This window comes from Anopheles bellator, chromosome 2 (assembly GCF_943735745.2).
Source record: "Anopheles bellator chromosome 2, idAnoBellAS_SP24_06.2, whole genome shotgun sequence".
NCBI lineage: Eukaryota > Metazoa > Arthropoda > Insecta > Diptera > Culicidae > Anopheles > Anopheles bellator.
Genome location: NC_071286.1, coordinates 14,813,446 through 14,829,917, shown reverse-complemented (window position 1 = coordinate 14,829,917; position 16,472 = coordinate 14,813,446). Strand labels below are relative to the sequence as shown.

Below are 16,472 nucleotides of genomic sequence, written 5' to 3'. Positions count from 1 at the left end.
GAGCGCCAACTCTCTTAAGCTCTTCGTTTATCGCCCACCCCGGTAGCTAGACCTGGGGCCTCGCCGATGCTGCCGGTCCTGATCTAGTCCGGGAATTGAGATGATATCGATATCGCATCGCATTAGCATCGCATTAAGATATCACCTCGCATTAGCTCGGGCGTACGTCGTTCCGTTGTCTTTTTTGTGCGGTGCAGAGTCTTTCGTTTGGGTAGCTCCTGCGGAAGTCGCGCACGAAGCAATTGGTCGTTTTTTTTGTGGTTGAGAAGGCTAGAATATAGCTATAATCCAATCCAGCAGGGGTTGTGGTCTTCATTAAGCGGTGTTTGTGATGCCTTGCGATTAGCTTATGATACCTGTCTCTCTGATAAAAAAATAGTATAAAATAACAATCAAAAGATTGGGAACCGGTTTTAGTTCATAATGCGTTTGTTAACAACATAATAAAATTTGTTTACCTTTTTACTCATGAGTTGATCGTCTAGCAAATGAATTAGCTGAATTAGCGATTTGTTTATTAAAATTTTTCAATAATTATACAAATAAATTACGTACAAAAAGATTTTTTGAGTAAACGACTACTTTGACTAAATGACGAATGTGTTGTTGCAACAACTACAGCGTATTTGCTGTGGATAGAAAATCCACCCCGGTTCAAGTGTTAAACCGAAATCGCGTACGCAAGACTTCAACGCCCGATAAGGCGAGGAACGTGCGATTGACTTCCCACGCGGAACAGACACTTTTTTGTTGTTGCTTTTGCTGCTGCTGCCTGTACTGGGGGGTTGGCTCAATTATCCCACCGGTGATAAGTCAGCTGATGGTGTGGTGTGGTGGCTGCCTCACCGAGGCCGGCGGTCGGGTTCTTTGCCGAGCGTTGATGATGATGATGGGGCGAACGCGGGGCCCCCGATAATCAGGCACACTAATGCGCTTCCTAGCGTAAATGGCACTCATACATAATCATCCATCCCGGGAGTCCGCGCGATGCTACGTGCGCGGACGCAGCGCACTTACTTTCTGGACCGGCGCCCGGCGAGTTCCAGGTCTGCCAGCCTGGGACGATCTTTCGGCTTTTCCGACTTTTCGCTCTCGGGTGTTTATGTTTGCCTCCACGCGGTGCTCGCCAGCTTATGGGTGTGTGGGGGGGGGGACTGCCATTTACAGTGTCCGAGTGCACCACAACCTTTTTTTAGCTTGCTCACGTACGTACCCCGCGCTAAGCTTTTTTCTCTGTTTTTCGACCCACTTACGTGGGATGATGTAATATCGCTCACATTCCGCCGCCGAAAGCACTTTCACTGTTGCCTTGCCTTGAACCACCAGCGGCTAGGGGGGCCAGATCGAGGGGTGGTGGATCGGGGAGCGTAATGTGTGTTTATTTGCAAAGATGCAAGCGAACGGAACGGATCGCCTCTCGGAACGCGGACCGCCCGTTCCGAGAGCAACCGGAGCCGGCTCTGCGCATTGCGTTGAGTCCGGTGATGCATTTGCGTGTGTTTGAGGGTGACTTTCTTTGGGGGATGTGCGACGGCGCCAGCCAGCATGTCAACGTCTGGCCAACCAAGGAGACCAGAGTGCAGATTTTAAGGTGTTTGATGCACGGTTCTTTTTTTTCTGACCGTGTTTCGTGTCCATTTAAGGTGTTCGTCGCTTTCCATATCAAATGAATATTCACAAAATGGACCAAAACAAAAACAAAATATGGTGGGTAAATGACGTAAAATCTTGTTCGTGGTCTCGCGGTCGTACTTCGGGACTTGGGGACTTGGGGTGGAATTAAATTATTCCACCTGCCCCAGCCGACCAACCGCGGTCGCGATTACATGCAGCGGCGAGCGGGAAGGACACCGATCCGACCGATGATGTATTGAGGCAGGGCGTGAAGAATGCCTGCATGCTTTAATAGGATCCAAACCGGGCCGGGCGCCGGGGCCCATCAGCAGGCAGCGATTGAAGTGCTCGACGGGTTTGGGCAGGGAACTAATGATCGTAAAATGTTCAGCTTCCCCAACAATTCGACCTATTCAAATTCATCTCCGGTGCTTCGCTCTCTCGCTCTCTCTGCGTCGCTTTGGGGTTGCTCTGGTACTGCTCGCACTCCGAGCCTTACGAAACTGCGAAAATTTTCTCGATGATGCAACTCGTCCCCCGTCAGCGCGCGAGTCCTAAGCGCTGCAGGGAAGACGCTGGGCCCAATGAATCGACCTAGACGCGTTTGATCGATCGCTTGCGATCGGCACAATCGATGGCTTGAGGAGTAGATTATGCGCCGATCGGTAAATAGAAGAGGGCTTTCGAGGGTGATTGCATTAGCCGATGGCCGGACCGTTGAGAGCCTCATCCGGAAGCGATCTGGAGTGTGTGATGAACGGGTTTCACGGGAGTGTGTGATGAACGGGGGGGTTTCAAAATCATAAGGGGTAAATTATATCAAAAGTTGTTGAAACAATCAAACATTGAGGGTTTGCCTACGTACAGTGAAGTCAGCATCCTCTCTGGAGCGAAAGAAATCATAAGGAGTTTAAGCTTCGCGCTTCCTGGTTTGCCGGAAGGGATTGCTTAGCCGATTTTGGGTTAGGACGGTTGTTTGGTTGTTCAGCTCTATTTTGACCATTGAAATGTTCTTTTTTTATCAATTTTATTATACAAAAGAAGTCTGAGGTCAGCTTAGAACACAAAGTCTGCGCTTTTTATTCTCTGGATGTATTTTGGATTGAAGCACAAGTTCTGTAGAGATAGAAGGGAAGCAAATATCAACTACAAATGATAGTAAACAGCGAATAGTATTGTGAATTCATTGAAATAATTATATTTTTTATTAAAAAGCTCACAAAAACTGTCTCTTAATTGGCGGCTGATTGTGGACATTACTTCATTGTAAAAATATGTTAACATATCATACAAAATCAACATCAAAGACGCAATGATGTTTTTAATCTTATTGCTGTGGAATCATCGGAAATAAGATAACTGAAAACACTTCGTATATTTTAAGATTTAAAAATAACCGATCCCGGGCAACGCCTTCAAACTTTTCGGTTTTCTGTTGCCTTCCCGCCGATGCCATCGACAGTTGCGGTTGTGCTGCAGAAACTCTCGGCACGTGCTTAACGGAAAGCAGCGAACAAACTCTCAAAGCTAACCGTCGACCGTTGCTTTTCATGGTTTAATTTTTAATTAAACGCTTCCAAGCGCTCCTGATATGTGTCTATTAGGACCTCCTCCAGCCTAATCGGTAGCCCAATAGAGATGATTGCCGGGTGCGTTCAGCTCGTCACACAAGGGGGCGGCGGCACACGTCGGAAATGGAAGCGTGCCTTCCGACTGCCTTGCCGGCGCTTGACTGACGTTGCGTGAGTTGCCGGTTGTGAGAAAATGCAGGGTCTAGCCGGGCGGGGATCTGCCGGGGCCTGTGAGTCTACAAAGCAGCTGATTGAGTGACTGAACCGGAGAAGCAGCGATTATTGTAGATGATTTTTAAAATGCTCCCCAGACGGGTGTCCTATGCCGTTGCCCCTTTTTTTTCTTTCGCTTTGCTCCACGCATCGCCGGTTCGCCGTAATGGGGAACCGGTACCTATGCTGTCACCGGTGTGTGTGCATTCTGCTACCAGACGTTTCGGGTTGTGATGCAATAGCGGTGCGCACGCGGCCTCCATGCCTTTTTTACAGCGTGTGACTTCATCGGCCGGGCAAGCGGGAAACCTGCTTCCAGAAACTGCACCGAACCAGAAAACCCACGCAGACGCACACAATCTCACTTTCTTCGCCAGGAGAACTTCGCCGCGTGGTGTGCGGCGCCCGCTGTCCTTCGTTCGGCTCGCCGCTCTTCAAACACCACCTGATGATGTGTGATGCAGTCCTTCCTTCCAGTTCCAGTTCCAGTTCGATAAAAAGCCGGTCAGTTGGCCAGCGGCAGCTCCCGTTGCTGCTGCTGCCTGTCGGAACCGCCGCCAAAGACGGTGATCGATCACCTAACCTAAGCATCATCGGCATCCCCTGCGCTACGGCCGTGGCCGAAGAGAAAAAGGGAGAGTGACGCGCCCACCCGCCACGCGAGGAAGCTCGCCATGGCCCCGGCGCCGTAACACCGCGCGTCCAAATGTAAGTCAATGGGGCTCTCTGCGCCGTTACGGAGGGGGGCTCTGATGCCACCCGAACGTTCAGCTAACGATCGTCTTTCCATGTCGGCAATTTGCTCGTGCACCGGCGCACGTACACACCGCCGGGCGTGGCCGTGCGCATGCAGCAATGTTTATGCGCGCCCCACGTGGACCGCGATCATTTGCATAATGCAACTAGCCTGCCTACCACCGCAGCTACGGCGTATCGTAAAACAGCCTCCCTTTACGTCGCTTTATGGGCCACTAAAACGGGCGGGGCGGCAGATTCGGTAGCATAGAAAATTATGCTGTGAAGCGAGGTGACCGTCCGGAAAAGGATCGCCACGACTCGGTTGCGGTGGCTGTTTTTCTGCCGCCGGCCAACCATTATCGATCGCCGGCAGCGAAGACGCGCTCCCTGTCTAATGATAGACATCGGAGTGTGTGACCCACGGTGCCGTAATCGTAGGTGATAATTAATCTGCGCGCCAGCTCCTAATGAGACCCGGTAGCGTTCAGGGATCAGATTGTACGGGTCGATGGAAGAGCGTTGAACAGAAAGTTGAAGAAATTTGCGTGCGCGAAGAATCAGTAGAACCGCGTGCATGGTTGGTTTATGTGGCGTTGTTTTAGGTTTCTCAATCGTGCCCGGTGCCGAAATGGCCGCATCGCCCCGTTACGCTACTCTGCATTCTATGACGCATGATGGACGTCGGGGTCCGTCTAATGCTTATCATTCGCACCGCCACCACCTGGGACAGGTTGTTGTGTGGTTTGCAGCCGAAACACACGGGTGTCCGAGTAATTGGAGCTTGAAAATATGCCGTGTTTACGTTGGCCAAATCAGCCTTCTGATAAAAGCGATTTGCGTGTGGAATTTTGTGCAGTAACACTTCGATCGCGAACGCATGCAATTTGCTACATTTATTTCAACATTTGAAAGACGCTAAACGCGCGATTTGCAATGAATAATTCATGCTCCGGCCGTGCGCTGATGTTTCAATCGGGATGGACTCCGTCCATTGCGCGCCCAGCCTTAGGTAATCGTGTTGATTAGTTCTCCTTGTTTTTCGTGTTGGTTGTTTCAATCTCGTCCCAAACCCGCCGTCGAGGCATTAAGGATGGTCCGTACAGCGCGATCGTAATTTATCAGCAGCAATCGCACTCGCAATGGCGGTTTTTTTTTTCGTTCATCTTCGCTCCCAAAAGCTAACTAAATTATCCGTCATCGGTTACATAAATTCAGCAAGACCCAGTGTGGTGTGCCCACTACGGTAATGGAGCCTGTCTCATGTGTGTGCTCGGTGGAAGGAATATCTGCTTTTCCCCAAATGTGGCCGTCCCCCAATCTCCCAAACCGGAGAGAGCTCGGAACGAGCCGCTTTTCGCCGTGCGCATTCCCTGTGGCCTTATGCAAGACAAACCGCGTCCATTAGTAGTGCCGTGCCGCGTGGACCGGCGGGAAGCCGGCTTGCGGCGGCTTCCTAACGTTCCCATTTTAATCGTACCGCCGGCTAAAGACGGCGCTCCCGGGCCAGCGAGGAGCCCAAAAGTGTCTAATGCTGTTGCTACGGCGAATTCAAATGTCAGTCAAGTGCTGTGTGCTCGGGCAGGAGCACGTGCACTGCCCATCAATGATTCGGGAGGTTATTTTTTCTGGTCTGGTCAGTTCATAACTCTGGTAACGAGGGTTTTCGGATTTTATTTCCGCCCCATTCGACTTTCTGTGACATTGTTCACGTTCGCATAGGTTTAATGGGTTCCCCCTTATGCAATTGCTGCGCACATCGGATTATGCCATCGAAGTTCGGAAACACCGGACGCTTGCCGGACGATGATTGCGCATACAGGACGCCAAACCCCGGATGGGTAACCTTGAAGGGTGTAACGTTAACTCTAGGGAAATGAATAGCTGAACGTGATACTCTCTCACTCTCTCTCTCTCTGTTCCTGGCGCGGCTCGGACACGACTTTCGGGCAGATGCACCGGCGTTTGAAATGATTGAAAGTGTTAACGCACACGAAACGCAATTTGCATATTTTGTGTGTCACATCAGTTAACGTGGGGAAAAGATGATAATTTAATATTTGATCCAATGAGCTGCGATCCTTTGCTGGCCGGTTATCTAGGTTAAAGCTAGCTGAAGGATGAAGCAATTTCAAGGAAAGGAAAAGTGTAAATTTTTCCGAATAGTTAAGCATTTGATTTCGTTGTGTTCATCTTACCTCATTCGGTCGTTTATTCAATGGAATTCACCATCAGGAGGTTATATGCGTTGTTATCCGACGTTTCGTTAAAGCTTTCAAAATTCCATTCACATAACTTCCGGCTTGAAATCACATAAAATACGATTAATACGATCGTGCGGATGGGAAGCACTGTTTTGTAATATTTTCAATTGAATTACCGTATTTTTCCGTGTATAACGCGCACCCGTGTATAACGCGCACCCATATTTTACGAGAACAAAATTGGAAAACAAATTTTTTACTTTACATTTTTCAGATATGTGATATCCAACAAATATCAAATGATAATAATGTATTACTCTAAATACTCTATAAATATTCTAAAGTAGACTCAAGATAAAATGCGTATACATTGCAAAAGACATACTAGTATTTTATATTTCGGAATAATCTTCAAACTCAGATTCACTGCTGTCTGACAAATTGATATTCTCCAATTGCTGTTCAATGTACTCCTCATTGTCACTCTCTGAAGAGTCCTCATAAATTGCGACATCTTCAGATCCATGCTGATGCCACATTTTTTAAATGATTTCACAACAACTTCTGTTTTAACTCCCTGCCATGACTTAAAAACGATATTGTATGGATAATTATATTCCTAACAAGTGTTTCATTTTATAATTTATTCAATAATACTATAGAATATGTACCTAAAAGGGCACATTTGTATGCTTGGAGGAGACAAAATTTTTACTACCCTTGTATAACGCGCTCCCAGATTTTAGAGCTAAAAAAATTGGGAAAAAAGTGCGCGTTATACACGGAAAAATACGGTACTTATGGTGTGAATTCCGGGCTTGTAACCAAAAAAATATATTCAATCCGTTTTAGATACGGCAGCACATTACATTCCAGGCCGCATAACTCTCACTGTGGGGCTACATCAAGCGTAACGTAATGATTTTGACATTAACGATTAATGCCAAACTGCTGCGGCGCTGTCAAAACGTTTACGGCTCGCGCGAGGCGTAAACCCGAGCGTAATTATTTTTTTCATACGCTTTGCTTACAAACAGAGGATAATTTATGTTTTCAATTGCTGGTATAGCAACAAAATCGGAAAAAACAGATAAAAAAATTCAGAAATCAATTAATTTCTCTTCTATTTCTATTTTCTTGGACCAAAAACACGAACGTAAACACGTTTCACATTTCGTTTTAATATTTTTGCTGCCACACGAAGCGTAAACGTTTTGACATTACAAATTAATTTTACGCTAGTTTTCACGCTTCGTGTAGCCGCCAAGTCAGAGAACTTTCTAGATCTGACGGGGCACCCTGTTTTTAACGTTTTTTACCTTATATGGTTTTTGTGGGGCAAGCTTTCACTCAGTCCGTGAAGCTTTCTACCAATGGATTCAGCGGTTCAGCTGATTGCATACTTATAGGCGCTTTGTAAAATTCGTTTCGGCTTCGCTTCTTACAGTGTTTTTTTCTTTCAATTTCGGTTGGTTTGGGGTTCTTTCGGGTAATTGTATTGCCGCTGTATTCCAGGAACTTTACATTTGAATTAGGGTTTTGTAAAATTTTGGTCATGTAATTAGAACTCCGTATTTTCGTTTTGGTTTCATTAAACATTATAGTTTATTTCGATCATCAGATCAGATATCACACCATTGATATCAATGGCATTTAGTGAACAAACAAACGTTTACACAAACGAAGCTGACGGTTTTCCAATTCGTGAGCAGGGTACATACAACATTGTATATCTCTCCCTTTATATTTTGCACTAATAGTGGCTTCGATGATTCAATTCAATATTTTTTCCTATTTAATAATTTTTTGATGGAAAACTCACTACAATTACAACGTTTCGGCGAATGGATATTTCTCAAAAGAATAGTAATAGCTTCAACCTGCGAACTTCAAAATATCTATCAGACAGTCCTGGTAAATAAGGCGAGTTAAGAAATTTACCGGCCGGTAAATTCTTACTTCGTCCTGATTTTCGCAGCATCGATCAGATACTCCATCTAGAACGCTGCAGTTGATAGCATTTATAGCGTTCATTTTTGCTACTAATATAGCGCGATCACTCAAGATTCTGATTTAGGGACGAGTCACGTCGTTTCTTCTTTGAGGATGTTAAGCTGTAGTATCTCTATCCCTACTGTTTGCACTGTTTTGTTGATAAATAAAAAAAAAAAACCACACCCGTTACGAGGCCATGAATTTGTGCATCATTCTCGCTTGATGAGGTCTTAAAATCACAAGAAAAACGATTACCACGCGCTGCGGTGCATCGAGAGCGATAAGATCTGCACATACCATTATGTAAATTACCGAAAGTGTGTGCTGCTGCGCACGCGCACATCCCGCACCGACCGCCAGCTGCCCAAATACCGGGCCTTGGCCGCGGTTGCGTTGCGCACGGAATATGCAATGAACTGCTGCCGCCACCGCCCGCCCGCCCACAGCTGGGCATCCCATCTGGCCAGTGGGGTTAGTGTGAGGTGAAACGAAGCCCCCACCGGGCGAGCTGCGTACGAATTAGGCCTGGCATTAATATGTAGCCGGGTGGTGGCCGGTTCACTTAGCCCCGATTTCGGCCGGTTCCGGATTTAGATCATCGCGCTAATCGAGGCTTTCGGTTTCAGTCAGGGAGAACACCACGGGATTAGTATGGGGCGCCCTCCCCGTCTCGGAAAGTGGGTCATCGGTGGGCACCATTCAGTGGGATTCCTGCTCGGTTTATTTTATATATTCACTATCAAAACTCCAGCTTTATTTATTGGTAACGTTTTCCATTGTACACAAGATCGAACGCACGCACACTGTTAAATGTTTGGCTCTGCTTCCTCTTCGTCCTTTTCCGGTTCTCGGCCCTTTCTCCCGCCTTTCTTACGTAATGTACAAGTCTCTGCCGCGGACCGCAGGGCTGCTGGGCGGTTCATCATCATTTCTACAATCACCTTTCACTGGACGCAGCCGCCCGCCCGTCCGCCCACCTACATACACACACTCACACACAGGCACACAACACGCACACGTGCTACAAGCGCGCCCCCGGAAGCGGCGACCTAGTGCACCTAGTAACCTAGTCGGGCGCGCGCGCGCCCTCCCCGGTTCGGGTCCCAATGGTAAATTGTAAAAATTTTTCTAAAACAAAAAACTTCACTAGTTTTTGCCTACCGCTGCGCCACCGCGCTGCGTCTCTGCCGTGCCGTGCCCATCCGCGGCCTGGCCGAGGATGATGGGCGAGGAATGCTATTTTACACAGAACAGAAGCCGGACCGCGCGGTCGCGGACCGTAATTAGTTGACTAGCTAGAGTAGAGTTGCGTTTACGCCGCCCTGGTCCACGTGGTCACCAGCCGTGGACGAGGCGGCCCCAGTCCTCCTTGATCATGTCGGACGCCTTCTCGCCGATCATGATGACGGGCGCGTTCGGGTTGCCGCTGATGATGGTCGGCATGATGCTGGCGTCGACGACGCGCAACCCGGACACGCCGTACACGCGAAGCCTCGGGTCGACGACGGCGCCCGGATCCCAGCTGGGGCCCATCTTGGCCGTGCCGGCCGGGTGGTAGATGGTGAAGGTGAACTGCCGGACCGTGCACGCCCAGTACTCGTCGGACATGAAGGGCAGGTGGCGGCAGCCGGGCAGCGGGATCGCGTGGGGCCGCGAGTTGAAGCGCCGGAAGGCCTGCGTGTGCGACACGTTGATCGCCAGCTTGATGCCCTCGACCAGCACGGCCACGTCGTCCGGGTGCGCGAAGTAGTTCGGCTCGATCGACGGCTGGACGAACGGGTTGGTGGAGCGGAGCCGCACCCAGCCCGTGCTCTTCGGGCGCAGCAGGAGCGGCAGGATCGTCCACGTCTCCGCGTTCTGGATCGGCTTGTACACGGTGTTGTAGAAGCCATCGCGCAGGTTCAGGATCTTGCGGATGTTCTGGCCACCGTCCGAGTTGACCGAGCTCGGCCCAAAGTGGAACTGGATGTCGGGCCACTTGCCGGACGGATCCGCGTACTTGGTGTTGACGAACGCGACACCCTCGATGCCGGGGAACGTCATCGGGCCACGCTCGTTCAGGAAGTACTCGAGCGCGACCGGGATCGAGCTGTAGCGGGCCGTCTTCACCGTGACCGGCTGATCGACCAGGAACGTCAGCCCGCCCAGCCCCACGTGATCCTGCAGGTTGTCGCCGACCGGCAGGTCGGACACGAGCGGGATGCCCAGGTCCGCAAGGTGCGCGGCCGGACCGACGCCGCTCAGCATGAGTAACTGGGGTGTGTTGAGGGCGCCCGCCGACAGGACGATCTCCTTCTTCGCGAACACGTACTGGCGCTTCTGGTGGCGCACGAACTCGACCCCGTACGCCCGGTGCTCGCCATCGAACAGGATCCGGCTGACGTGCGCCTTCATGGCAATGTGAAGGTTGGTGCGCAGACGCACTGGCCGCAGGAACGCCTTGGAGGTGCTGCAGCGGCTACCACGGCGCATCGTTGCCTGCAGCAGCATGAAGCCGGTCTGGTCGGCTCCGTTCACGTCCCGATTCGCGTAGCCCATCTCCTCGCCCGCCCGCACGAACGCCACGGACAGGGGTGTCCGCCAGGGTGCCTCCTGCACGGTCAGATAGCCGCCGACGCCGTGGTACGGCGAACGGGCCATGTACGGGTTCCGGTTGTCTTCCGACTTGATGAAGTACGGCAGCACGTTCTCGTAGCCCCAGCCGGTGTTGCCCTGCTCGAGCCACTGGTCGTAGTCGAGCCGGTTCCCCCGCACGTACACCATCGCGTTCAGCACGGACGAGCCGCCCATCACCTTGCCGCGCGGCCAGTTGCACCGGTCGCCGATCATCGCCTGACAGTAGCGCCGATCGGCCGACGGTGTCGTCTGGTACTTCCAGTCGTACTCGGTCAGCTGCAGGTACCCGGCCAGCGACGGCACGTCCGTCACCTCGTTCTCGTCGCCGCCGGCCTCCAGCAGCAGGACCGACCAGTCCCCGATCTCCGACAGCCGCGAAGCCACCACCGCCCCAGCAGATCCGGCTCCGATCACGATGAAGTCATAGTATCGTCTGAGCTGTGGCGAAGAGTGCGAGAAAACAGACATGGCGGGCATTAGCTGCATTAGATACAGAAAGGGGAACTAGCACTAGGGCTATGGAGGGTGAAAGTGCGAGGTGAACGGATCGACACCTAAGTAGGTTCTCCTGCTCCTGCTATCCATTAAGGATACGGCTAGCCAAAACACTGCTCTAGAACTCCGACATACAAGACCCAAACATCGATGATGATGGCTGTCTCTTGCACGACATGTGGGGTTTTCCGAGCCCCAAATACGACAATTCCAATGAGATGGAAATGATCGTTTCAAATTTCGTACAGTTTGATTTATTGTCCCATCGCGTGAATGTCAAAGTTTTTACCAAATGTTTACAATTTCCAGAATGGAGTTTTTGAAAGTCAAGTAATCGGTAGTATAAAATGCAAACACCCAGATGGTTCAATCCTGAATCTCATTCACTCTCGCCTCCCCCTTGAGGGTACCCTCTAGGAACTCTAGTAGTGGCTGGCTTGGACCTACCGTTTGCTGGTCGGTTGGGTTGGTTTCCGGGTCCACACTTTGGTATCTATAGTAATTGACTCCTACAGCTAAAAGTGGTATCAGGGTGAGCAGTGCGAGGGGGGTGTGCGCAAGACCTCCAGCTACTGCCGCTACGGAAGCGAGTCCAAGAGCCATCGCACGGTGCCGGGGGTGGGAAGAAAGGGGTTGGCGGAAGGCGGGTGCCGCGGGTTGTGAGTTGAGGTTGAGAATGCTAGGGCTGCTAGGCCTGCTGCTACGGACGGTGCGACGTGGTCCGGCCGCTAGATCCACACATCGAGGTCCTGCTTCGGGTTCTCGGACAGTATCTTGGGCGTGTAGTTGCGGATGCCACCGGGGCGCACCTTCTGGAACAGTAGCTTGGCGTTGCGGTCCTCCTCCTCGATGTCGAGGTAGGACTTGATATAGAGGTGCTCGTTCAGGTACTTCGTCTGCCGCTCGACACTCTTGTACGAGGAGGCGGCCGATGCGGACGAGGCGGACGAGGTCGTCGAAGCGGTGGACGGCGAGCGGGACGGCACGGCGGACGAGGTCGTGGAGGCGGTCGACGACGGGCTCGTGTGGTGGTGGTGGTGGTGGTGATGATGGTGGTGATGGTGGTAGTCATGTGCGGAGGTACATCTGGAGGGCAAAGATTTCTCCTGGCCCATTTTATTAAAGCTCTGCCCGGCGAGGCGCAAGACCACGAGCGAGCGAGCGAGAGAGAAAAGAAATAAAAAGAAAGAGAGAGAGAAAGAAAGTTAGCTCAATGTTGACTATATGACGCACACTCTGAGTACACTGAGGAACTGAGGAAGCACCGGGAAGAACCAGGTTAGTTTGGCGGACCCACACACGCGCTCCCAACTGTACAGGGGGGGGTCCCGTAGACAAGAAGTCTGCTTCCGTGTGAGGGGTGTGTGTTTTTGATAGTGGCCGGCCGTAGGTCTGGATCGCGTTTTGGACCACCGGCCCAAGACGGCAATCATAATTACCGGCCGCTGCCGCCGCCGCCGCCGTCGGTAATCCTAATCTCATTAAAGCTAACTGTTTCTACTGGCCCCACGTGCTCCGGCCGCGGCCGACTTCCCTGATCAGCCTTCCAGAATGGCCGGCAACTCCCATCATCATCATCATCACCTCATCCCCGTAACTTCTCGTGGCACGTGGTTAGTTGCCGTACCCGCTGCGTCTTACGCGTCTTGTTTCTTTATCAAACGGCCACTGACGGGCTATAGCTTTTTGGTCAAACTGTGCAGGTATTCAGGTCACTCTCCGAGGAAGCAACAGAGATAGGGAGAGGGATCAGAGAGGCATAAAACTGTTTTATGGCCAGATACCATCACGCACTGCTCGAGGCCAAACCGGCGGCGAGATGTTTCGAAGGAATTTTTGAGCAAAAACAACGGCAGAACAATGTCTTCATTGAACCGAACTGACGTGTGCCGAATTGACGTAAGTGGCGTGGATAGGTTGTCGTTTTGCCAGCCTGTTTACTTTTGTTTTTGGAGTCTGTTTGTTTCTCCCGTAAAACATCTCCCACGTGGGGGGGCTATTTGCAGCGTGGGGCTCTTCATCATTCCAGACGTCACCCTGAAGGTACTCACGTCTCCCGAAACCACAAACTGCACTTTATTTATGCACACCTCCGGTGCCAATGTACTTGCGGTTTTATGTTCGTTTTTGACGCCGGTCGAAACCGCTAGACCGCTAGAGTCGCGGTACCAGCCGCTCATGTCGACATCCGTTTTTCAATGTTAATGTCAGCCAAGCACCTAGGAACGGGGCGGGTGCCCGCATACATACCGCACACACGGGACCGATCGGGCATTGCACGCGACCACGGCCAAGTCCGTCAACCCCAGCCGAAGGCGCCGCTGTTTTCCGCGCTCCGTCAGCTGACGCTACGGCCGTTGTGGTGGTTCCGTTTTTCTTGGAACTCTCGCAGGGGGCCACCGTGCACGAGTTCCACGGCCCGCACGATCAATTAACACGGATCGGAAATGAAAGTAAAAGTGGAGTTTGGCAAAAACTCGAACCTTCGTCCGGACGGACCAGGACGGGCCAGGAGTTGGAACTTCACCTGTTGACTGGTTGGAGATGCGATCCTCCTATTGCTGAACTTTGATCGTTTTGTCCCCGCCAATTCTTCAAGAATTGGCAGGTTAGTTGAGAAGGCGACGCGGGCGTCAACTTTCACCAATTGTTTTGGCAGCTGACATTCTGTCTGGGTTTTGTCCAAAGGACCTATGGACCTTGCTAACGGACTACAGCCCAACTCTATTGCGGAACACCTGGAAGACTTGACTAAAACGAAGCCGAGATTGATGATCCACAGGCAGTTCTTGGCAATCCCTCCCTGCGTAGACTTGGCAATTCTTCCCCAGTTTTGCCCAACAAAAGCCCAAAAATGCAAGCGCATTGTGTAGATCCATGCCTATGGTTTGATCTTTTATTAACGCCGGTTTACATTAGCCCCGTGAGATGGATGGCTTCGTGGCTAACGGTGATGTATAGAACGTTTGACTTGCATATGACGAATCTCTTTCCCTCGCTCTCGCTCGGCTCTAAAGTAAAGTGGACGCCGCAGTGCTCGGCGGTGGTGGTGGTGCATCCGACACTCTACCGATGTTCCCCGCGGTCCGCCTGTGTGCCGCCGCCGGGACATTAACCTCGCGCAGCCAGGAGCTGTTGAACCTCTGCGGAAAAGTCAAGAACGGGGGTGTGGTTAGGAGCCGATCGGTGTGGGACACCATTGGGCGGGGTTCTTACGGGCCAGCTTGGCAGTGTTCACGGGTGCGGCAGGCTTGTTGAACACGGGGAGCGCACTCGGTTGCTTTCCCTGGCGCACCTGCGTGCAGTAGTCCTCGACGGACTTGGCCTGCTGGGACAGGTCGACCGTGATCGGGTCGGCGGTGCCGGACGCCTGGATGGTGGCCTTGGCCGTGCGCCCTTTCACGGCACCGATGATCAACGGCAGCCGGCAGATGCAGTCGTTGAGCGACGTGCACTTGACGTTGGTCTTGTACTGGCCGTGGACGGCCATGATGGCGACGCAGGCCAGCACGAGTGCGGTGCAGATGAACTTAGTCATGTTTGAGTGTTTTGGTTTTAGTTGACAGTTCTGTCACTGTGCGCGAGTAAGTAGTACAGAGCGTTGCGTTCTGGTTCAGAGTACGAGGCAAGAAGCGTAAAGCTCACCTGTTGGTTCCGAAGACGACTTGGTTAGTTCGCCCAACGGTGGCCCATTTTATACTCCTATCCCCGAATCCAGTTCCGGAACCGCCCTCGCGTCATAATCGATGCCTTTGTACTGGGGGGGGAGCTGATCTTCAAAGGAACGGGCAAAATCGAAGTTCCGGTTCCCCAGGTGCCACGAAGCGTTCCAGGACTTCCCGGACTACCACAGTGGTTCGTTCGTCAGTAACGAGATCCGCGTTGGCGAGTAGCATTTTCGATCAGTAACAGCACCATGCATTGACATCGGTACGGCAAAACAAACGACACATTGTTGCAGATGATGTTTTCGTCAACACATTCGTAAATTGGCGCAGTTTGGCCTGGCAACCACATGTTGCTTTGGTCTCTGGCGCTTCGAATGGACATCCATTATTGCGAACTGGAGATCCCCTGCACCACCGTATAAAAGCTGCTCCGTGAGGCCGGTGAAGACCCATTCAGTTCCCGGATATCCCGTGAGGCTCCCGAACGTTGCCAATCCCGACCCGCTCAATTCTCGAAGGACCCAAGATGAGGCTACTGTTCTGTATCGCGCTAGTGCTGGCCGTCGGGTTCGCCTCGGCCCAGACCTACAACCGCTCGGTTGGCTGTGGCTCCGACTACCGCAGCTGCCTTTGCGTGTACCTGCCGAAGATGATCGCCGCCGCGAACGGCCGAGCGGCGACGGTCACCATTACCGACCCGACCACCAACCAGCCACAGACGATCGATCTGTCGAAAAGCATGCCGGCGAAGATCAAGGCGTACTGCGCGACAACAACCAAGGCTTAACGCGGCAACCACCGTGCTCCTGGGTGGACGTAGCGTACTAAAATGTTCCTAGCATGCCCCACCGTGCCATACCCGGTTCAGTGTACCGACCGACCGGGAAGCCAACCTCGGGGAAGAGATTGACGGAGTACCTATAATAAAAAAATCGACATGGATTCTAGTATACTCATCCTCGTTTCGTTTGCCTCAGGTCAACATTTGCCCAACTTGTCTTTCCAGTCTTGTTGTCCAAACATTCGCACATGCAGATCCTTGATCTGACGTTACACTTGCCGATAGACGACGGAAGAAAGGGACCACATCAAAACAAAATTCGCTTAAGCCAAGACTGTCGACGAAACGACGTGCCACGCGTCATATCGTTCTCTCAATTACCAAGATACTAATCCGATGGAGTTTTCTATCTGGTCCATTGAGGAGATTCGACATTGGACATTGGATTGGACGAACCAGGTGGGCCAGTATGTGAACTAATTGGCCTATACAACAGAGTCTTAGAGTAGTCAAAGAAGAGTTTGCAGGGTGGGTTGTCGTCCGCTATTCTCATGACATGACCAGGCCACCGAAGCCTGAC

At 51.5% G+C, this 16,472-nt stretch overlaps 3 protein-coding genes across 3 annotated transcripts in view; 1 reads left to right on the top strand and 2 right to left on the bottom strand.

Moving 5' to 3' along the window:
• LOC131212908 (flotillin-2) overlaps nt 1-16,472 on the top strand; it is a 129,853-nt gene that overhangs the window by 45,565 nt on the left and 67,816 nt on the right. The window lies entirely within an intron of this gene.
• Nucleotides 9,668-12,046, bottom strand: LOC131212905 (glucose dehydrogenase [FAD, quinone]). The gene is made up of 2 exons (XM_058206987.1): nt 11,891-12,046; nt 9,668-11,386 (listed from the first exon to the last, which is right to left on the bottom strand). Exons 1-2 carry the CDS (start codon nt 12,044-12,046, stop codon nt 9,668-9,670), a joined length of 1,875 nt encoding a protein of 624 aa, XP_058062970.1.
• Nucleotides 12,172-12,558, bottom strand: LOC131212909 (knob-associated histidine-rich protein). Its single transcript, XM_058206991.1, has one exon. The coding sequence runs from the start codon at nt 12,556-12,558 to the stop codon at nt 12,172-12,174; it is 387 nt and encodes a 128-aa protein (XP_058062974.1).

Bases quoted from the DNA above. Each gene is read 5' to 3' on its own strand.
- LOC131212909 (XM_058206991.1), bottom strand. From the start codon at position 12,558: ATGGGCCAGGAGAAATCTTTGCCCTCCAGATGTACCTCCGCACATGAC.
- LOC131212905 (XM_058206987.1), bottom strand. From the start codon at position 12,046: ATGGCTCTTGGACTCGCTTCCGTAGCGGCAGTAGCTGGAGGTCTTGCG. The intron at 11,387-11,890 runs GTAGGTCCAAGC...TCTTCGCCACAG, and splicing joins ACCCAACCGACCAGCAAACG to CTCAGACGATACTATGACTT.